Source organism: Bubalus kerabau, chromosome 4 (assembly GCF_029407905.1).
Source record: "Bubalus kerabau isolate K-KA32 ecotype Philippines breed swamp buffalo chromosome 4, PCC_UOA_SB_1v2, whole genome shotgun sequence".
NCBI lineage: Eukaryota > Metazoa > Chordata > Mammalia > Artiodactyla > Bovidae > Bubalus > Bubalus kerabau.
The window spans coordinates 16,688,104-16,712,247 of NC_073627.1; the positions used below are offsets into that span (position 1 = coordinate 16,688,104).

The 24,144-nt window shown below is 38.7% G+C and overlaps 1 protein-coding gene across 3 annotated transcripts in view; it reads right to left on the bottom strand.

Annotated features, from left to right (window-relative positions):
* The window catches only part of TANC2 (tetratricopeptide repeat, ankyrin repeat and coiled-coil containing 2), a 372,903-nt gene that overhangs the window by 263,104 nt on the left and 85,655 nt on the right, over positions 1-24,144 (bottom strand). For all 3 annotated transcript variants that reach the window (XM_055575581.1, XM_055575580.1, XM_055575578.1), the window contains exon 3: positions 7,669-7,740. In XM_055575581.1, the coding sequence (XP_055431556.1) occupies positions 7,669-7,740 (72 nt within the window). The remainder of the gene's footprint in view (positions 1-7,668; positions 7,741-24,144) is intronic.

The following is a 24,144-nucleotide window of genomic DNA, read 5'->3' on the forward strand; positions in this document are numbered from 1 at the left end:
AAAACCAGAAAACATTACATGTCTTAAAACATCGTAATTTCACTCATATATCTGATTAATACTTTCAATGCACATGAAATAAAATGAGGTTGAAATGACTTTCCTTCAGAATTTTGAAGGTGATGAGCCATTGCCTGTTTAGTTTCTAAAGTTACCACAAAGAAGTCCAGAGCCAATTGATTCCTGTTACTTTAGTTAACAAATCTTTCCCCTCTCTGGAAGCATGGAAAGATCTGTTTGGCCCAGGGATTTGAAATTTCACCCTGATGTGTCTTAGTTTGTGTTTATATACATCCATTGTACTGAGCGCTCAATAAGCCTTTTCAACCTCATGTTCTTTAGCTCAAGAAAATGTTTTTTAATCATCCTGATGATTTCTTCCTCACTTCCTCTGTTTCTTCTGGAAACCACTATTATTTGAATATTGAAATTCCTGGACAGCTCCTGTAAATTTCTTCATATTCCTCACTTCTGTTCTATAACCTCTGTCCTTTTGCTCAACTTTTTACCAGATTTTTTCATTATTAATTTTCTAAGTACTTCTACAAAGCTTTTTTAATCTCTGAAATCAAAATTTTAATGCCTGAGAGCCTCTTTTAAAAATCAGAGTACTACTCTTTTATAGTTAACTCCTTCTTATTTCATGGCTGTATTGTTTTCTCTTATTTCCCTGAGGATGTTAATAATGGTTCTAATATTTTCCTCTGCAAAAGATTTGTCTTCTCCAAGCTGCTCTACCTTATTTAATCTCTATTTTCATACACTACAGGGTTTCCTCAAATATCCAGTAATCCTTGATTAGCTCTCATAATTAAGAGCTGCTGCTACTGCTGCTAAGTCGCTGCAGTCGTGTCCGACTCTGTGCGACCCCACAGACAGCTGCCCACCAGGCTCCCCTGTCCCTGGGATTCTCCAGGCAAGAACACCAGAGTGGGTTGCCATTTCCTTCTCCAATGCATGAAAGTGAAAAGTGAAAGTGAAGTTGCTCAGTCATGTCCGACTCTTCACGACCCCATGGACTGCAGCCTACGAGGCTCCTCTATCCATGGGATTTTCCAGGCAAGAGTACTGGAGTGGGGTGCCATCGCCTTCTCTGCATAATTAAGAGAAGAGGACTAAAAGGGTGATCTTTAGTCTGGGGTTCTTGCCTTCCACTATGCTGATGTCTTCTGTCCTAGAGTCTCTACTTTTGCCCTCTCCAAAGAGTAAGTTTCTGGACTTTGCCAAGGTTAGGGGTGAAGAGCTGGGCACTTGTCCAGCTGACTGGCTAGATTACTTTGAGGACGACATCCCAGGGTCCAAAGGCTTCTTCAACCTTCACCCAGTCCTCCTTTCACTTCTACTGGCTGCCATTCCTGAACTTTCTGTCTTTTGGAGGATACGCTGGATTATTTTCTTGATTTTCACTGCTACTGAGCTTAACGCTTAGTCTTCAATTATTCATATACTCTCTAGTTTCTAAAATCGTGTTGATGCTGTCTCCTCTCTAATTCCCCTTTACTGATCTTTTAATGGGTTTCTGGAAGGAGCAAAAGTAGAAGTATGTATCCATCCTATCTCTTTACTACTGGTAATATGGATTCTTATTCATTCCAAGTCATTATAAATGGCTTTGTACTTCTATTTCCGTCATTTGAATAAAGGGAGATCAGGCAGCTGTGCTAAGATCATGAAAAATCACTGATTTTTTGTTATTTAGTTCAGCTATTGTTACTAAAATTCAATTACACTCATTGATTTGAAAACTATTTCAACTGACATAATTCAGAGGTATAAGGTAAATTAATAGTCTCCCAAATTTACATCTGACATTTAATCTGACATTTAATAACATTAAACTTCAATAAGTATTAGTATCATCTTTTTCTATTAATTTGTGCTAATTTTATTTTTAGGGTTATATGGTGAGGCCACCCAAGATGGCTGTTCTCTTGCTCTGTGTACATCCCCTGCTTAACCAGTCACTGCTTCACCCATACCCTACTCATATAACTGACTTTCCCTCTTAATCACAGAGCCTAATCAGTAAATGCCTGGTGTAACCTTTAGATCAGAACATCTCCACCACTTTGATAACTTATCAAAGGGGCAGTGAGGGGAGCCTTTGCTGGTTTCCCTGGTAACCAATGAGCCAACCTAAAGTCAATTCTTTACTGTGTGAGCCACCAGGGAAGCAGAGGTCAGGGGCGGCAGCCGAGAGGAGCTACCCCATGTCCGAGGTCAGGGGCTGCAGCAGAGAGGAGCAACACCATGTCCAAGGAGCGGCGGCTGCACGGGCACAGAAGGACCAAGAGGAGCTACTCCACATTCAAGGTCAGGAGGGGCGACCTCGTCCAAGGTAAGGAGCAGAGGCTGCGCTTTGCTGGAGCAGCTGTGAAGAGATACCCCACGTCCAAGGTAAGAGAAACCCAAGTAGATGGTAGGTGTTGTGAGACGGCATCAGAGGGCAGACACACTGAAACCATACTTACAGAAAACAAGCCAATCTGATCACATGGACCACAGCCTTGTCTAACTCAGTGAAACTAAGCCATGCCCTGTGGGGCCACCCAAGACGGACAGGTCATGGTGGAGAGGTCTGACAGAATGTGGTCCACTGGAGAAGGGAATGGCAAACCACTTCAGTATTCTTGCCTTGAGAACTCCATGAACAGTATGAAAAGGCAAAATGATAGGATACTGAAAGAGGAACTCCCCAGGTGGGTAGGTGCCCAATATGCTACAGGAGATCAGTGGAGAAATAACTCCAGAAAGAATGAAGGGATGGAGGCAAACCAAAAACAATACCCAGTTGTGGATGTGACTGGTGATAGAAGAATGGTCCGATGCTGTAAAGAGCAATATTGCATAGGAACCTGGAATGTCAGGTCCATGAATCAAGGCAAATTGGAAGTGGTCAAACAGGAGATGGCAAGAGTGAATGTCGACATTCTAGCAATCAATGAACTAAAATGGACCGGAATGGGTGAATTTAACTCAGATGACCATTATATCTACTACTGTGGGCAGGAATCCCTCAGAAGAAATGCAGTAGCCATTATGGTCAACAAAAGAGTCCGAAATGCAGTACTTGGATGCAATCTCAAAAACGACAGAATGATCTCTGTCCATTTCCAAGGCAAACCATTCAACATCACGGTGATCCAAGCCTATGCCCCAACCAGTAACACTGAAGAAGCTGAACGGTTCTATGAAGACCTACAAGACCTTTTAGAACTAACACCCAAAAAAGATGTCCTTTTCATTATAGGGAACTGGAATGCAAAAGTAGGAAGTCAAGAAACACCTGGAGTAACAGGCAAATTTGGCCTTGGAATACAAATGAAGCAGGACAAAGGCTAATAGAGTTTTGCCAAGAGAACGCACTGGTCATAGCAAACACCCTCTTCCAACAACACAAGAGAAGACTCTATACATGGACATCACCAGACGGTCAACACCGAAATCAGATTGATTATATTCTTTGCAGCCAAAGATGGAGAAGCTCTATACAGTCAGCAAAAACAAGACCAGGAGCTGACTGTGGCTCAGATCATGAACTCCTTATTGCCAAATTCAGACTTAAATTGAAGAAAGTAGAGGAAACCACTAGACCATTCAGTTATGACCTAAATCAAATCCCTTATGACTATACAGTGGAAGTGAGAAATAGATTTAAGGGACTAGATCCGATAAGGTGCCTGATGAACTATGGACGGAGGTTCATGACATTGTACAGGAGACAGGGATCAAGACCATCCCCATGGAAAAGAAATACAAAAAAGCAAAATGGCTGTATGAGGAGGCCTTACAAATAGCTGTGAAAAGAAGGGAAGCAAAAAGCAAAGGAGAAAAGGGAAGATATAAGCATCTGAATGCAGAGTTCCAAAGAATAGCAAGGAGAGATAAGAAAGCCTTCCTCAGCAATCAATGCAAAGAAATAGAGAAAAACAACAGAATGGGAAACACTAGAGATCTCTTCAAGAAAATCAGAGATACCAAGGAAACATTTCATGCAAAGATGGGCTCGATAAAGGACAGAAATGGTATGGACCTAAGAGAAACAGAAGCTATTAAGAAGAGGTGGCAAGAATACACAGAACTGTACAAAAAAGATCTTCACGACCCAGATAATCATGATGGTATGATCACTCACCTAGAGCCAGACATCCTGGAATGTGAAGTCAAGTGGGCCTTAGAAAGCACCACTATGAACAAAGCTAGTGGAGGTGATGGAATCCCAGTTGAGCTATTTCAAATCCTAAAAGATGATGCTGTGAAAGTGCTGCACTCAATATGCCAGCAAATTTGGAAAGCTCAGCAGTGGCCACAGGACTGGAAAAGGTCCGTTTTCATTCCAATCCCAAAGAAAGGCAATGCCAAGAATGCTCAAACTACCGCACAATTGCACTCATCTCACACGCTAGTAAAGTAATGCTCAAAATTCTCCAAGCCAGGCTTCAGTAATATGTGAACCGTGAACTTCCGGATGTTCAAGCTAGTTTTAGAAAAAGCAGAGGAACCAGAGATCAAATTGCCAATATCCGCTGGATCATGGAAAAAGCAAGAGAGTTCAAGAACATCTATTCTTGCTTTATTGACTATGCCAAAGCCTTTGACTGTGTGGATCACAATCAACTGTGGAAAATTCTGCAAGAGATGGGAATACCAGACCACCTGACCTTTCTCTTGAGAAACCTATATGCAGGTTAGGAAGCAACAGTTAGAACTGGACATGGAACAACAGACTGGTTCCAAATAGGAAAAGGAGTACGTCAAGGCTGTTTATTGTCACCCTGCTTATTTAACTTATATGCAAAGTATATCATGAGAAACACTGGGCTGGAGGAAGCACAAGCTGGAATCAAGATTACTGGGAGAAATATCAATAACCTCAGATATGCACATGACACCACCCTTATGGCAGAAAGTGAAGAGGAACTAAAAAGCCTCTTGATGAAAGTGAAAGAGGAAAGTGAAAAAGTTGGCTTAAAGCTCAACATTCAGAAAATGAAGATCATGGCATCTGGTCCCATCACTTCATGGGAAACAGATGGGGAAACAGTGGAAACAGTGTCTGACTTTATTTTTTTGGGTTCCAAAATCACTGCAGATGGTAGCTGCAGCCATGAAATTAAAAGATGCTTACTCCTTGGAAGGAAAGTTATGACCAATCTAGATAGCATATTCAAAAGCAGAGACATTACTTTGCCAACAAAGGTGCATCTAGTCAAGGCTATGGTTTTTCCTGTGGTCATGTATGGATGTGAGAGTTGGACTGCGAAGAAAGCTGAGCACCAATGAATTGATGCTTTTAAACTGTGGTGCTGGAGAAGACTTTTGCGAGTCCCTTGGACTGCAAGGAGATCCAACCAGTCCATCCTCAAGGAGACCAACCAGTCTTGGGTGTTCATTGGAAGGGCTGATGCTGAGGCTGAAACTCCAATACTTTGGCCACCTCATGAGAAGAGTTGGTTCATTGGAGAAGACCCTGATGCTGGGATGGATTGGGGGCAGGAGGAGAAGGGGACGACAGAGGCTGAGATGGCTGGATGGCATCACCGACTTGATGGATGTGAGTCTGGGTGAACTCTGGGAGTTGGTGATGGACAGGGAGGCCATCGTGCAATTCATGGGGTCACAAAGAGTCGGACATGACTGAGCAACTGAATTGAACTGAAAGTCAATTTCCCCTATACATGGTAAAGACTTCCACCCACTCCTTCCTCTCCCAGCAGTAAAGAGTGCTGCAATGTCCTGCCTGCTGTGCCACACACAGGACCATGCTTCAGATGTGTAAGAGTCTCCTATCCATTAAATCACCGATGCCTCTGTTGCCGAGTCTGGGCTCTTTCTTCTGTCTTGAGGCTGGGCAAGTATAGGCATGCAGGCCTGCAGGGTGCAGCCCAACAAGGATTTTATATACACAAGCTCATTTTATATCTCACTGCCCCCACTAAGGTTTACTGAGATCACTGACATAAAGCGTTATTTAAGTTTAACGTGTATAATGTGTGTGATTTTCTTTTATATTACAATTCATCTTTTTCTTTTAATTTCTTTTTTTGTATCAAAATACTTATAATAAGGGAAAAAAGTGAAAATAGGACAAGTTTCTAATGTATTTATAATGCATGCATATTAAGAATGATTAAGTACTGCTACCGCTGCTGCTGCTAAGTCACTTCAGTCCTGTCCGACTCTGTGCGACCCCACAGACGGCAGCCCACCAGGCTCCCCAGTCCCTAGCATTCTCCAGGCAAGAACACTGGAGTGGGTTGCTATTTCTTTCTCCAATGAATGAAAGTGAAAAGTGAAAGTGAAGTCGCTCAGTCGTGTCCGACCCTCAGTGACCCCACGGACTGCAGCCTTCCAGACTCCTCTGTCCATGGGATTTTCCAGGCAAGAGTACTGGAGTGGGGTGCCATTGCCTTCTCCGATTAAGTACTAGTGTAGGTTAAAAATTCCAAATCAATCTGCATATATTATTCCTCTTTTTATTCTGCAGCAAACAGTTTTAGTAAAAATAGTACTTTCTAAAACTTGGGAAGAGCAAAGTTTGAGAAAAAGAGAAGGATTATAGAATAAATGAACCAGAGTTTTTACAGGATTAAAACACCTCACATTTGTATATCTAAGGCTTTATTTTGTTTGTAAATAAAGACTTTCTAAAAACTAAGCTCAGTAATTACTGCCTTAAATTTTATAATATATTCATCTGGCTTGGGTTCCAACTCTCATTCTTTTGGAAATGACTTCACTCATCCAACACTATTTATTTAGTAACTACTATCTACCAGGTACTTAATCTTGGCACGGGAAATACAACAGTGAATAAAGAAAACCAAAAATCTCTGAAATCATGGAACATTCATTCTAGTTTTAGATGGAGAAAATAAAGGTGATAAATACTACAAAGAAAAAGGAACGTGGAGGTGCTAGTCCTGCAAAATTTAAATGTTAGTTAGGGAGGGCCTATCTGAAAATCCACTGATAGAGTATTTTAACCTAGTTTTAAGGTTGTCACTTAAAAAAACTATTCAAAAGCCTACAATAATAAATTTTAAACAGAAAAGGAAAAGAAGTAAAATGACCCTAATCTTTGAGAGCAATTACAAACAAAACCTATTTCTTCTGAGAGACTTAAGACAAATTTTTTTTTTTTTTAGACAAATACTTTTAAAAGGCAGAATAATAATACTTGCAACAAAGACTACCTCTAAAAATTTACTTTTGGCTATATTCCAAAAGTGTTACCCAGACATATACCACAGTGCTCCAAATTACTTAAAACTTTAATATCGTTTAAAAAAAGAGACCATGCTGGGGGGGATTGGGGGCAGGAGAAGGAGGGGACAACAGAGGATGAGATGGCTGGATGGCATCACTGACTCGATGGATGTGAGTCTGGGTGAACTCCGGGAGTTGGTGATGGACAGGGAGGCTTGGCATGCTGCGATTCATGGGGTCACAAAGAGTCGGACATGACTGAGCGACTGAACTGAACTGAACTGAACTGAAATGATTATCACCTAGAACCAATTAGATTATAACATTTAAACTCCTAAATGAGAAATGAGAATATCTAAATTAGACCCAGTGAAAACCTCAGTCCTCAGATTAAGTACTGGAAAGGAAGAGCTGATATCTTCCCTTTTTAATTTATTAATAAATTTAATGAAAACTTACCTTGCCCAGAGCGGCTTTGGCGAGAGTCTACACTTGACTGTCTTCGATCCGGTGGTTCCTCGCTTCCTCCATCTGAACAAAATCAGAAAGACCATAAGCAAATAGATAATGAAGCTGATGTAATACCAGCCCTGATGACATCTTTATCTTAAAATTCCTATATCTGTCATTTGTTTTCTTATCATACACAAATCAAAGGTTCTCACCCTTATTTTTCTGGGGATGGTTTACACCCTCATCTGAAAGTCTAAAGAAAGTGAATGCGTTCTTTCCTGACACCCAAACATATACACAGGGCTTCCCTGGTGGCTCAGTTGGTAAAAAATCCACCTGCAATGCAGGAGACCTGGGTTCAGTCCCGGGTTGAGAGATCCCCTTTAGAAGGAAATGGCAACCCAATCCAGAATTCTTGCCTGAAAAATCCCATGCACAGAGGAGCCTGGTGGGCCATAGTCCATGGAGTAGCAAGAGTCAGACACAACTTAGCAACTAAACTACCACCAAACATACATACTCTACTCTGTGTATAATGAAGCAATGTAGTCTACTCTGAATTTCATTCACAGAATTTCAGTTTAAAAGCCTTGATTTAAAGCAATGTCTAAGTTAATTATAGCTGCTTATTTATCTATAGTATGTCAAATAATCCTTAGGGCTATATGTTTCACTATAATAAAAATTACATGTTTTATGAGAGATCATAGGAAAATTATATAATACATGAAAGAGCAATACAAATCAGAATTGAAAAACTCAGAAATGACAAGGCAGAAACCAAGAAAGAGTTAGAAATCAAACAAAAATCATTTCAATAATGAAGTCTGAAGTATAAGAAATACAAGAGCAAATAAATACAAAAGATCTTAAAAAGAAATACAAAGTAAGATGGAAGAAAATCTTAAGCAAATTTTTTAAAAGGAAGAAATAGATTAAAAAGTATTTTCAAAAAGGGGATACATATTGGAGATAGGCAAAGAAGATCTAGTATAAGGATAAAAATAGAAGTCCCTAAGGAAGAAAACCGAAGTGAGAGGACAGAACAAATACTAAAAACCAGAAAGCTTTTCAGAGGGAAAAAAGTGGCTATGTATATGTAATATATATAGTTACATGTATAAATACATTTATATATACACATGTACATACATATATATTTAAAACTATTATATCTGGTGGCTCAGATGGTAAAGAATCTGTCTGCCATGCAGGAGACCTGGGTTTGATTCCTGAGTCAGGATGATCCCCTGGAGAAGGGAAAAGCTACCCATTTCAGTATTCTTGCCTGGAGAATTCCATGGACAGAGGAGCCTGGAGCTATAGTCCATGAGGTCACAAAGAGTTAGACATGACTGAGTGACTAGCACTTTCACTTTCATATGTGAAATTACATATTTTAAGAGCACCTTGTGTACTACTTAATCAAGTTAGATCAATGGACCAGGACATTTTCTACTAAAATTACTAGACTTTAAAGAAAAAAGGATCATCCCAGTATTGTAAAGTAATTAGCCTCTAATTAAAATAAATAAATTTAAATTAAAAAAATAAAGAAAAAAGGAAAAAAATAATTTGAGTATTTAGGTATCATATGATAAAGAAGGGAAAACAATAGAAGAAAATGGAATAACATATTTGAAACACAAAGAAAGTTTGAGTCACAGGCTTTACAATGAGTAAAACTTACCTTTAAGTATAAAGAAGAAAGAAAAACTATTACTAACATGCAAGAACTCAGGGAATATTGTTCCTATGGGACTCTTCCTAGCTCTAACAGAGAACTCATTTGAGGCAATCAAAGTGACTAGAGAGACATTAAATAAGGACTGGCGATGAGCAATAAACATAGGGTTGACTGTAGAATTAACCCTAAATTAGGGTCTTAGATTATAGTATGTAATAGCTATAAAATCTGAGCATGAAGATACAGTACAACCAAAACAAATGGAGAAAGAATAAACAAACAGAAAAAAACTGATTTCAGTAATCAAAATTGGTAGTGGTAAAGTTGTGAGACCACTGTATTTTAAAAAGAGGGATAAAGCAATGAATAACTATTGGATACTCTGACATCGTCCCCTTGCAGAATCAGAATTCTCAGTGTGGAAGAAAGGAACTATAGGTATAACAATACAGAAGTTAAATAAAAACTCTATAGTATTGAATCTATATTACAAACATTAGTACAATCTTATGAGTCACACATATGCCTTAGCTCTGTCCATTTAAAATATCTAGCACCTTGACTGATTAAGTAGTGATGTCCATCCCTAGGGCCCAGGCTGTGATCCTAAAATGCCATTCTCCATTAAAAGAAAGAACTAGCTGGTTTATCAAAGGAAATGTACTAGTTGAACTTGGATCACCCTGACATATGCAACAGTAAAGACACTATCAAAAACAATGTAAAACTGAGGTCATAACAGAAAGACTGAGTGAAACAGCTCATCAACATGCAAGAACTCAGGGAGTATCATCGTCCCATGGACCTCTTCCTAGCTCTGCCAAAGAACTAACTAACTAAGGGTACAACTGATTGTAGATCATAATGACACTGAAAAAAGAGAGAAAAAAAAAAAAAAACCCATAGCACCACCACACTAACTGGTCACTTTCTGAGGTTGAGACGGATCTAGTTCATTATCTTGAAAACTGGGGAAATGAAAGAATTAGCAATTCATCTCACATTTCCTATATGAACTGTACTAGTAGCCAAAAAGTATATAAGAAAGAGCTCTCTTTAAAATTATTCCAGGTAATAAGTGGGAAACAAAAGATAAAACACCACTATTTCACAACTTGAGATTAATTAATATCTCTGTAGGCATTGAGCAACAATGGCTAATAACATCAAAAAAGAGAAAAACAAAACAAAACTGGACATGATATACTTCCTGATGATAGAAACACAACAAACACAGTTTTGCCAAAGCAATCAAACCTGGGTCTGGTCAAACCTCTCGATCTAGCTGTCACTTTTCAGGAAAATCGAAGGACAGAAAAAAAAGGTTGGACTGTTCTTGAGTGTATAATCAACAAAATACCGACTGTGGGAAATTCTACAGGTCAAACAACCAACCCAGGTCTCTCAACAGATAAAGGAAAAAAGAAAGTATTATGAAGTCCTAAATTACTATGAAATTATGGTTCATTTTATGAAAAGATACAACTGTACCAGAAATCTGTGGTATCTTGTATCAGGATGTGTAAGTATACTCCTAATCAATTTTACTGACTAGTAATCATCTAATTTTTAATGCAAATTTCTTTCTTCTCTTTTACTTTGGAATAAATTACAATGAGCAACACATATTCAGGCATGTCTTAAATTTTCATTTTTCCATGTGGATAAAATTATATTATACACATCACATTCTGTTTTAACATCAAAACATGCCCTTCAAGTGTGTGATAAATAATATGACTAAAATACAGACATTTCCCCCTACCAGCACTGTCTTTCTAAAGAATAAAAGGAGAAAAAGAAATAAAAAACAAGACTTCAAATAGTATTAAATTTGCACAATCTTCAGAATGTTGGGGTATCAATAAACAACCTACAGGAAAAATACAGACAGTAATGGTTTAAGACAGTTTTGAGTCATCCAGCCAATGGCAAGACAAAAAGTCATCAATTCTGATACCATCATAATCTAAAATGTTTAAATTGCCTGAATTTTAAAAATTAAATCTGAAAACCATGGCAGTAAATTTAAGCAATTCATTCCTCTAAGACTGAAATCTTAACCATGTCTTACCCCAGAGGAGGCTAGTCATAAGTGTTGAGATTAACTCTCAGGTAAAAGTAACAGTTAAAGATTTTTTAAAAATAATAAACTCACCATTGACCCAAGATGGTGTAGAGAAGAAGTTCAAGCTCTTTAGAAGTGTTTGTGGTATGCTTATGCAATCAATGACTCCATTATCCAAAATAGCAAGACTGCAATGATGTACAGTATTTTAAATCTTTTTGCTTTGCTTAAGACACACTTTCTTCACTACAGATAAGACCTCCCACACATTATACATACATCTACATTTATGGACAAAACAGAAGACCTTCAGTCATCGAGCAAGTCAAACTATTTGCATAAGACTGATTACCTCATCCTGGGGTGTAGAAGGTAGAACAGAACTGTGTCTGTTAAAATTTAAGTTAAAATTTACTCATCAAGTTTGAGTTCAGATGTTCAGACTTTCTTCAAATACACTTATTTAAACTTCACAGAGGAAAGCCCACTGATATAACAGGTTCAGTCCAGTTCAGTTGCTCAGTCATGTCCGACTCTTTGCCACCCCATGGACTACAGCGTGCCAGGCTTCCCTGTCCATCACCAACTCCTGGAGTTTACCCAAACTCATGTCCATCGAGTTGGTGATGCCATCCAACCATCTCATCCTCTGTCGTCCCCTTCTCCTTCCGCCTTTGATCTTTCCCAGCATCGGGGTCTTTCCAAATGAGTCAGTTCTTTGCATCAGGTGGCCAAAGTATTGGAGTTTCAGCTTCAGCATCAGTCCTTCCAATGAATATTCAGGACTGATCTCCTCTAGGATGGACTGGCTGGATCTTCTTGCAGTCCAAGGGACTCTCAAGAGTCCTCTCCAACATCACAGTTCAAAAGCATCAATTCTTCAGCACTCAGCTTTCTTCTTGGTGACTTCCCTGGTGGCTAAGACGGTAAAGCATCTGCCTACAATGTGGGAGACGCAGCTTCAATCCCTGGGTGAGGAAGATCTCCTGGAGAAGGAAATGGCAACCCACTCCAGTATCTTGCCTGGAAAATCCCATGGACAGAGGAGTCTGATAGGCTACAGTCCACAGGGTTGCAAAGAGTTGGACATTACTGAGCGACTTCACTCACTCACAGCTTTCTTTATAGTTCAACTCTCACATCCATACATGACTACTGGGAAAACCATAGCCTTGACTAGATGGACCTTTGTTGGTAAAGTAATGTCTCTGCTTTTTAATATGCTGTCTAAGTTGGTCATAACTTTCCTTCCAAGGAGTAAGAGTCTTTTAATTTCATGGCTGTACTCACCATCTGCAGTGATCTTGGAGCCCAAAAAAATAAAGTCTGCCACTGTTTCCCCATCTACTTGCCATGAAGTGATGGGACTGGAGACCATGATCTTAGTTTTGTGAATGTTGAGTTTTAAGCCAACTTTTTCACTCTCCACTTTCATTTTCATAAAGAGGCTCTTTAGTTCTTTGCTTTCTGCCATAAGGGTAGTGCCATCTGCATATCTGAGGTTATTGATATTTCTCCCAGCTATCTTGATTCCAGTTTGTGCTTCATCCAGCACAGTGTATCTCATGATGTACTCTGCATATAAGCTAAATAAGCAGGGTGACAATATATAGCCTTGACATACTCCTTTCCCTATTTAGAACCAGTCTGTTGTTCCATGTCCTGATCTAACTGTTGCTTCCTGACCTGCATACAGATTTCTCAAGAGGCAAGTCAGGTGGTCTGCTATTCCCATCTCTTTCAGAATTTTCCAAAGTTTGTGGTGATCCACACAGTCAAAGGCTTTGGCATAGTCTTTATATATAACAGGTACAAAATTAAAAAAAAAAAAGACTTGATTGTCCAACTTAAGTGCTAGTTTTTAAAATCAGAGCTTAGATTTCCTAGATCAGAGAACATTTGTTTTTTAATCAGCATACTAAATTAAATCCAGCAAGTGATACAGAACAATACACTTTTAATACTAAGAAACATTATTAATAGACTTCCTCGTCCATTACTTAAAAGGGAAAAATGTCATAGGAATATTTACTTCCTAAGGTGAACAGCTTTCAACTCAGGTTATAAAGGTACTACAACAATGTTAGTTAAACAAACAAACAAACAAAAACCAACCACATATGGATATTCTGTACTTAGTGATTTCCTACAAAGAAATTTAAGTTAGAGAAAGTCTAATAAGACAGTGCCTAATTCCAAGACAAATGTTTCCTTTGCCGCAAGTAAAGGATACTTTAAATGATGATTCCTCTCAGTCTAGGATCAAAATATTACAGCTGAAAAATAAGGTAGCCCCAGCCCACTACAGCATTCTCAGTTAGATAATGTGCCGGAATAAATATCAGACTTGATTTTGTGAATTAAGATTTTAAAGTTGATTGTCTTCAATCCTCCTTTAGAAGCATAAATATATGACCTTAATAGAAGGGGTGGGAGGTACTATGACTACATACATATAATCTATTATGCACATAAAGTTTTACTATCCGGTGTGAATCTACAAGAACTCTACACACTTAATGCCAACAAGGACAGACATGAACTAGATGGCATACAAAATGTAATGAAAATGCAAAAGGCCCAGGAACATAGGTTGGATTTATTTATTAGCCAAGGGCTATTTACAAAGAGATAAGTACAGAAGATGGTCCCTGGCTACATAAGCACAACGATAAACAGAAAAGATGAAAAACAGCTCATCAGTTTGGTGTAGAAAAGAGAAAAGAACTACAATTTGTTCAGTATCTATTCTCTACTGGCAATGGGTTCAGTAGGTCTCTACATTATTCCATTTAATACTAACAATAATTCTAGGAAACAAGTATTATGCCCATTTTAAATGTAAGACAGATTCAGATAAGTAAAGTGAACTTCCCCAAAATCACAGTTCGTATTAGGTTGGTGCAAATGTAATTATGGTTTCAGACCATGAATTTTAAATCATTATAAACACATCTTTATTAATCAAAATAGAAATCATTACAATCAACACATTTTTAATAATGAGAAATAAGTTTGTTTATTGTTCTAGCATAAAAAAACTGTGCATCCGACAAATTCTTGTAAGCATTTTCTGCATCCTGCTGGTTGTGGAAGTGTTTTCCCTGCAAAAAGTTGTTGAGATGCTTGAAGAAGTGGTAGTCGGTTGTCAAGAGGTCAGGTGAATATGGCGGATGAGGCAAAACTTTGTAGCCCAATTCGTTCAACTTCTGAAGCATTGGTTGGGAGATGTGTGGTCGGGCCTTTCTGTTGACCAATGCTGGCTTGCAGGTGTTGCAGTTTTCGGGGCTTCTCATCGATTTGCTAAGCATACTTCTCAGATGTAATGGTTTTGCTAGGATTCAGAAAGCTCTAGTGGATCAGATGGGCAGCAGACCACCAAACAGTGACCATGACCTTTTCTTGGTACAAGTTTGGCTTTGGGAAGTGCTTTGGAGTTTCTCCCTGGTACAACCACTGAGCTGGTCATCACTCCAACTGAGAAATGGTTCACTGGTATTCCATAGAGTAAGAGAAGACAACACTGCAAAATGACAACTTTTTGTCAGCTCATGAGGCACCCATTTATCAAGTTTTTTCACCTTTCCAATTTGCTTCAAATGCCAAATGACCACAGAATTTGTCGACACTGAGTTCTTTGGCAACTTCTCATGTAGTTGTAAGAGAATCAGCTTTGATGACAGCTCTCAACTGTCGTTGGTGTCAACTTTTGATGGCCAGCCACTGCGCTCACCTTCAAGGCTCTCATCTCCTTTGCAAAACTTCTTGAACCACCACTGCACTGCACACTCATTAGCAGTTCTTGGGTCAAATACATTGTTGATGTTGTGACTTTTCTCCACTGCTTTATGACCCATTTTGGACTCAAGAAAACTGCTTGAATTTGCTTTTTGTCTGCTATCATTTCTATAGTCTAAAATAAATATAAAATAAACAGCAAGTAATGTCATTTACAAAAAAAATAAAAGAGAGAAATGTACATTAAAATTATGTGTAAAATAATCACATTTACTTAGAATGTATTCCAACATTAAATGGAAAATTTCAACAATGCAAAAACTGCAATTACTTTTGCACCAACCTAACAGCATTCCTAAAATTAAGTCTCTGGTTTCAGAAATCTGGCTTCATTCCCAGACCCTCCACTGCCTTTTACAATAACAAAGAAATCATTAAGGTAGTGGGGGTAGTCGTTTGCAACTGAAGTAGAAAGAGAACACAAGTAGAGACCAACTAAGAGTCTACTGCAAAAACCCAGGAAAAGATGAGCACTTGGACTAAGGGAGTAGTAGAGGTGGTGAGAATCGGTCAGATTCTGGATATATTCTGAAGTATAGTGGAGAGAATCTGCTGTCAGAAGAGAAAAATAAAGAAAAGAAGTCAGGATTAATTCTGACATTTGGGGTAAATGATGGATCTGCAACTTGTGAGAGAACAGGTTTGGGGATGAGAAGAGTGTTTGGACCTCTGTTTTGGACATACTGAGTTTGAGATGCCTATTAGACAAATAAGCAGATATGGACAGACATACGTGAATACAGTCATTACATAATCACATTTAAATGCATGATATCCCCAAGGGAGTATAGACAAGAGCCAGACAGAGAGAGAGAGAAAAGAGGTCAGAGGTCTAAGCCTTGGGGCTGAATTCTATATGCAGAGGCTGTGGGTATGAGGAGACACCAGCAGACAGTAAGAAGTAGTGGTCAGAGAAGAGGAATAAAACCAGAAGAGTACAGAAGTCAAGTAAAGAGTTCATGGAAGGGAAAAGATCAAATGTTGATAGGTCAAGTAATATAAACAGTGAGAACTGATCACTGAATTTGGTTAATGTATTTGATATAGTATGGTTCCTGTGAAGTGGTAAAATCTGAATGGATTAAGTTCAAGAGAGATTAGAAAGAGCTTCTGGGAAAGGTCTTGTCTCTTCCTAGACAAGGAAGATAACCCATGGAGACCCTGGATATTCTCTCTGCCATCTTACAATATGGGATCAAGTTAACACTATGAAAATTCTGGCAGAAAGATAGAAAACATCAAGATCCTTGTGGATACTGAATTACTGAAGAAAACTATCCTATCTCTGGACTATGTTACCCAATAAATCCCCTTCGTCATATTAAGCACAGGTCAGTAAACTAGTCCACAAGCCAAATCCATCCTGCTACCTTTTTTTTTTCCCTAAAGACAGCCAGTGAGCTAAGAATAGTTTCTACATTTGCAAGTAACTGGAAAAAAGTTTAAAAAATAATATTTTGTGACAAATAAAAATGGTATAAAATTGAAATTTTAAGTGTCCATAAAATTTTATTAGAATATGGTCATGATCACTCATTTACATACTTCTGTGTTACTGTGATACAGTAACACCCTATGAAGTTGTGGTGAGAAATGAATGTAATAGTAAACACAGCATGCCATCTGGCACTAAAGTAAACACTTATTAAATGATAACTGTACTCTTCATCTATCATCATCATGATCAACAACATCCTTTCACCAAAAGATGGCTTAAATGTCACTTTCTATCTTCTTTGTAAAGACTTTCTGGTGGCCTATCAGAATTAAATGTTCCCTCTTCTGTGCTTCCAAAGCACATTATACCTATCTGTTTTACAGCACTGCCACACTGAATAATAATTATTTATATGACTATCTCTGGACTGTAAAATGTTCAAAGCTTGTCTCTGAAAGCCTTATTCATATGGTATTTTCAGTGCCAACTTTGGAATATATAGCTATTCCTTAAAAAAAAGAAGTTGAATTAATTTTGTCAAGGCCCAGCTCTAAAATTAATGCCTTTATCAAATCAAGTCAAGGAAAAAAAAACAAAAAAGTGGTATTGAAATGGTTTGAGATACAGTTTTAGAAGTTCAGTGTTTATCTTTTCTTATCCCAACTATTGCTATAAAAAGAAAAGATGAGCAGCATCATTCTAAAGCACTATGACCTTATCTTCTACTTCAATCTCCATAATCTTTATTTATCAATAAAAATGCTCACAGGGAAGCCCAGGCCCATCTAAAAGTTTATTTAGTTCTTAAGAAAATATACACAGAGTTTCTCTAAAGAGAAAAGGAAACATTCCACACCAGACAAAATATACTGGTCAACATGCCATCAGTACTACAGCTAGTAGTTTTCAAAAGTATTCTATACAGGCTTCCCTGATGGCTCAGATGGTAAAGAATCTGCCTGCAATGCAGGAGACCTGGGTTCAACCCCTGGGTCAGGAAGATCCCCTGGAGAAAGGAATGGCAACCCACTCCAGTATTGTTGCTGGGATAATCCGATGGTCAGAGGAGCCTGGTGGGCTACAGTCCATGCCGTCTCAAAGAGGAGTTAGACACGACTGAGTGACTAACACTTTTGGGGGGCTTCCCTGGTGGCTCTGATGGTAAAGAATCTGCCTGTAATTCAGGAGACCCAGGTTCGATCCCTGAGTTGGGAAGGTCCCCTGGAGAAGTATAATCTTTATCTTTCAGTAAAAATATTCATAGGGAAGCTCAGATCTACCTATAAGTTTATTTAGTTCTTAAGAAGACATGTACAGAGTTTCTCTAAAGAGAAAAAGGATTGTACACCAAACAAACAACTGATTAGCAGGCCATCAGTACTATAGCTGCTGCTAAGTCACTTCAGTCATGTCCGACTCTGTGCGACCCCATAGACGGCAGCCCATCAGGCTCCCCCTACTTTTCAAAAGCATACTATAAGATATTTTCAAAGTTTGCCAGAATATAAAACTGCCTAGTTCACAGGTTTTCACAGACCTAGCCTGTATACTCTAAATTGAAAAAAGAGTAACTTTTTTATGATGAGTTATTAATTTATTTGCCTAAGGCATCCAAAATGTCCTAGAAAGTCTGATCTGTAGCTCAAGAAAAGTTCTGCTCAACAGAATGTTTTGATTCTCATGATGGAGCTAGTGCATCAGTAATGATGACTAATAACAGGGAAACAAAACAGCTCTGCTAATTGTAAATGGAGCAATCACCAGTAATAATGTCAGTATTTTAAACGCTGATGACTGTGCTTTCAAGGTGCACAAGCCTAACACTAAGTTGTTGTTGTTCTTCAGTCACCCAGTAGTGTCCAACTCTTTGCAACCCCACGGACTACAGCAAAACAGGCCTCCCTGTCCCTCACCATCTCCTGAACTTTGCCCGAGTTCATGTCCATTGCACCCGTGATGTCATCTAGCCATCTCATCCTCTGACACCCTCTTCTCCTTCTGCCCTCAATCTTTCCCAGCATCAGGACTTTTCCTATGAGTCAGCTGTTCACATCACATGAAAAATACTGGAGCTTCAGCACCAGTCCTTCCAATGAATCCACAGGGCTGATTTCCCTTAAGATTGACTGGTTTGATCTCTTGCTGTCCAAGGGGACTCTCAGGAGTCTTCTCCAGCCCCATAGTTCGAAAACCTCAATTCTTCAGCACTCCATCGTCTTGACAGTCCAGCTCTCACAATCATACGTGACCACTGGCAAGACCATAGCCTTGACTATACGGACCTTTGTTGGCAGAGTAATATCTCTGCTTTTCAACACACTGTCTAGGTTTGTCATCGCTTTCCTGACAAGAAGCAACCGTCTTCTGATTTCATGGCTGCAGTCACCATCCACAATGCTTTTAGAGCCAAAGAAGAGGAAATCTGTCACCACTTCCACCTCTTCCCCCTCTACTTGTCGTGAAGTAATGGGGTTGGATACCATGATCTTAATTTTTTTTAATATTTAGTTTTGAGGTGGCTCTTTGACTCTCCTCCTGTACCCTCATCAAGAGGATCTATAGTTCCTCTTTGGTTTCTGCCATTAGAGTGGTATCATCTGTATATCTGAGGTTGTTGATGTTTCTCCCCCCTATCTTGATTCTGGCTTGCACCTCATCCAGCCTGGCATGTCTCATGATGTGCTCAGTGTAGATTAAACAGACAGGGTGACAGCAGATAGCCCTGTCGTACTCCTCAATCTTGAACCAAACAGTTGTTCCATACAGGGTTCTAATTGTTGCTTCTTAAACCGCATACAGGTTTCTCAGGATACAGGTAAGATGGTCTGGTATTTCCATTTCTTTAAGAGCTTTCCACAGTTTATTATGATCCATACAGTCAAAGGCTTTGGCATAGTCAATGAAACAGAGGTAGATGTTTTTCTGGAATTCCCTAGCTCTCTCTATGATCCAGCAAATGTTGGGTTTGTTTAATGCTTTTCTCATGATTGGATTGGGATTAGACTCAGATTATAGGTTTTGGGGAGAAAGACACAGAGGCAAATTGCCATCCTAATCATATCAAGAGGACACACTATTAATAGCATGAAACTCGTTAAATATCCTACATAACTGAAAAGGAAAAAGTGAAGCTCAAGCTTCTTAGACTGCGCCAACATTAATGAAAATAGTCATTACCTACTTGGTCTACATTATGGGCCAGGGACTATGGTCAATGTCTTATGAATTCATGTCACTCAATTCTCAATAAAACCTTATGAAATAAATATTAGCTTTCTTCTTCTTCTTCTTTTTTTTTACTAGATCAGGAAACAAGAGCTGAGACTTTAAGCAAAAATGGTCACAACTACAGAATTATTAAGAGCAGGACTCAGATCTGAGATGGCCTGATTCTCTAAGGCCCATTCTCTTCTCCACCATTCAAGGTCACCTCCCTGCAAAAGGGAATAGAGTTATTTTTGCATCTATACACAGACATACCATGACATGTTAAGGAGCTCTAACAATATGGTTGTAGGAGATGAAAACAAGATGAAAAAATTCCAAGGTGAATTTGAAATAATCTCTGATTTCAAACTTCTTCCTCTTGGATTGGGTACTCAGTAGAGTTCACTATAGTTCTTGAGCTTGATCTAACATTTTCTTCTCCACATGGAGTTTCCTAGTATGCATAGATATCTCCACACATAAATACTTCTTAGAAGCATAGAATGATAGAGCCAGAAGGAATTGGAGGTTTCTTTGTCTCTGTCAATTTATTTTATTTTTTTACATTCTGTGAAGCTGAAGCTTTAAAGTAACGTCCAGCATAGCAATCTGTAATAGTTAAAAATATAAATGAATGTCAACAATAACTGTATATATACACATGTATTTTTTAGGAGATTCCCTGATAGCCCAGTTGGTAAAGAATCTGCCTGTGATGCAGGAGACCCTGGTTTGATTCCTGGGTTGGGAAGATCTGCTGGAGAAGGGATGGGCTACCCACTCCAGTATTCTTGGGCTTCCCTTGTGGCTCAGCTGGTAAAGAATCTGCTTGCAATGTGGGAGACCTGGGTTCAATTCCTGGATTGGGAAGATCCCCTGGAGAAGGGAGAGCCTACCCACTCCAGTATTCTGGCATACAGAATTCCATGTAATGTATAGTCCATGGGGTTGCAAAGAGCCAGACACAAGTGAGTGACTTTCACTTCACTTCATACTTTATATTTAGTGTTCTTATCTATTGAAACCAGATGCTGAGGAGGACATATATGGGTCTCAATCTCAGTTGCACATCAGAATGATCTAGGAACCCAGGGATTTTGAAAAATATTCAAAACTCCAGCTATTCTCCCAAATCAATTAAGTAAGAATAACTGAGCCTGAATCCCAGACAGGAATATTTCTTTAAAGCTCCCTGGATGATTCCAAATTGCAGCCATAGTTGGGAAATATGAGTAGAGATTAAGTTGTGCTGTGATAGTGATGAACTGAATCCATCCGAAATTTTCCAGTGCTAATGCTGAAGGTCAAAGCTACTAACTGCATGGAAGGATATGATCTCTCAGTTAAGGACAAAGATTATATTCATAGGTTTACTCTTTGATCTCTTTTCTTCTGTTTACCTTTTATTATCATTTATTTTGGTGACTTGGGGGTGGCGATGTTGTAGACTAAATGGGGTAATATTGCGTAATGCAGAGAAGAGTTTAACCTACAGTTAACTAGTCTGAATGTCCAAATTTGTACTGGGCTTGATAAGTTATATTACCGAGATGATGATTTTATCTAAATGTAAAGTTTCCTAAGATTCTAAAAACTAGAATAGCCTCTGCTTCTTTCTATTAATCTGGGCCTCAGAGGAGTCACAGCCTGTAAAGTATGAGATGGGATGTTCAGGAACAGTACCAGTTTGCAAAGACAGGTGGGAATAAAAGAACATCATGCACTGAGGGAAGTTCAAAGAGTTTGGTAATGGCTAGAGAACAGCAAGTAGGGGGAAGAGGCAGGATATAAAAGTAGAAAAGTTGGCAGAGGCAAAATCACAAAAGGCATAATCATTATTCATGATGATCAATCTGACCTTTCTTCTGTAAGTGGGGGGAAGAAAATGACAGGCATTAAGCAGGGGAGGAGCATGATCTGACTAGTGTTCCGAGAAGATAAATTTGGAATGCATATATAACTGGCACTATGGGGTCCCAGGCTAAAGGCAAAGAGATAGCTGCAATAAGTCCAGAGAAAAGAATGCCTGAATAAATGCACTAATATTAAGAATATAGAGGAAAAGCTAGATTCATGGACTATTTGGGACTTAGAACAAAGACTCTGTATCCATTTAAAAGAGTTGTTTCTAACCACTGTCATTAATTTTCTTTCTCTTTTTCTTCTTTAAATCCATTCCCACCAGGCATTTGCCCACACTACTTCAAAAAATTTACACTTACCAAGATCCCCTATAAAGTCCACTGCTAAATCCAATGGTCAGTTTTATTTTTGGACTGATTGACAACATGTGATGCTGTTAATCATACTGGAGCTTTCTCTTCACTTAACTTTCAAGAGCCCACACTTTCCTACCTCTGTGGCTCCTTCTTTGTCCGTCTCCCTGGCTTATTGTTTCTCATTTCCCTCATCTCTAAATGGTGTACTGCCCCAGGGCTCATTTTTCTGATTTGTACTCTTTGCTGTGTAATTCCCTTGGTCATCTCAAACAGATCCATGGTTTTATGTTTCATCTATACACTGATGATTTCCAAATTTATATCTCTAGCCTGGACCTCATCCATGAACTAAATCCATATTTATGGAGTTACCTACCCTACATCTCTACTATGAATATCAGAAGGACATCTCAAGATTTAATGTTTTAATATTACTCCATAAAACTGCTTTTCTCACAACCCTCTTCATCTTTGTAAAGAGCAACTTCACTCTTTTAGTTGCTCAAGTCAAAAACCTTGGAGTCATCCTTAACCCATCTTTTTCTCTCTCACTGCACATACAAGCCAACAGTAAATCCTGTCAGCCATACATTCATAACATATCAAAACTACCTCTCACCCTTTGCTACTGGTCCAAGCCACCTTCATGTATAACCTGGTTCCCTGCCCCCGCCTGGCTTCAACCTAGTCTCAACATGGCAATCAGAATGCTTCTATGAAAACACAAATCAGACTATGATACTCCTCTCTTCAAAACCCTTCAAAGATTCCCCCATCTTAATAAGAATAAAAGTCAAAATTCATAGGTCAAGGTGCCATATAATCCCCTCTCTGACTTCACTTCCTATTACTCTTGCCTCTCTGGCTTGACTGAGGGGTACTGGGTTCCCCTCACTATGTTTCAAACACCCCAAGAATGTACCCATATCAAAATCCCTGCCTGGAATACTTTCTCCTTCGATATCCGTTTGGCTTGTTTGTTCACCTACCTCAGGTTGATACGTAACTGTCCTCTCTATGAAGCCTTCCCTCACCACCCCTAAGTAAGACTGTATCCACCCACACACACCATATTTACACAGATATACTTTTTTTTCTCCCTTCCCTGCTTCATTTTTCTTAGTAGATATCACTAACATATTCTACATTTTACTTATTTATCTTAATTTTGGCCATGTTCTCCACTAGAATTTAAGTTCCATGAGAGTAAATCATTTTGCCTTCATTGTTCTATCCCCATGCCTAGGACAGTATCCAATACATAAGATGTGCTCAAAAATTAACTCTTGAATTAATTAATTTGCCTAGGTGAAATGAGTAAAAGGAAGAAATTCTGGCTGCCTTAGAATTATTAACTTGGGTATTTCACTGCACTAATTACAATGTCATTAACCAAGCTATAGGATACAAGGTGGGAGACTGGGAAAGAGAAAAAATAAGTCACTCTAAGCAAGGACTCAATTTAAAATCTGATTTAGAGCAGCATCAATTTCTAAATTTAGAACTAGGTGGAGGGAAACATGAAGGGCCAGAAATAGAATAATTTAATCCCTTGAAAACCAAGTTAGCCACTCTCAAATAAGAGTTCGGTAATGATTCTCAACCCAAATATTTTTGCTTTACTTTAAAATCCATTATTCTACGAGGGCGCTCCTTACTCATCTAACTGCTTGAAAACTGGAAAGATCCATCTACATAACAACTAGCTTTTTGAAATCTTTATTTCAATGTCTCAAATACACTTCAAACTCAAAATATCCAAACATGAAATTCTGACCTTTCCCTCACCCTTCAAACCTGACACTCTGTAGCAAAGCTCCCCATCTCAATAAATTCATCACCAAATATTGTGATTCTCCTTCTTAAATATCTCTTGAATTCATCTTCCTGTCTCCATATCCAATCTGCATCCATTCCTGTATCCATTCTCTTTTGAATGTTTATATTACTCTTCTGAGTAATCACTTAGAAATGCAAATCCAGTAGTTATCCCATTTAATGTTTAAAATGTTTAAATGCTCTCCCGTCAGATGAGATAAAAATTCTTAACATGATCTATAAGGTT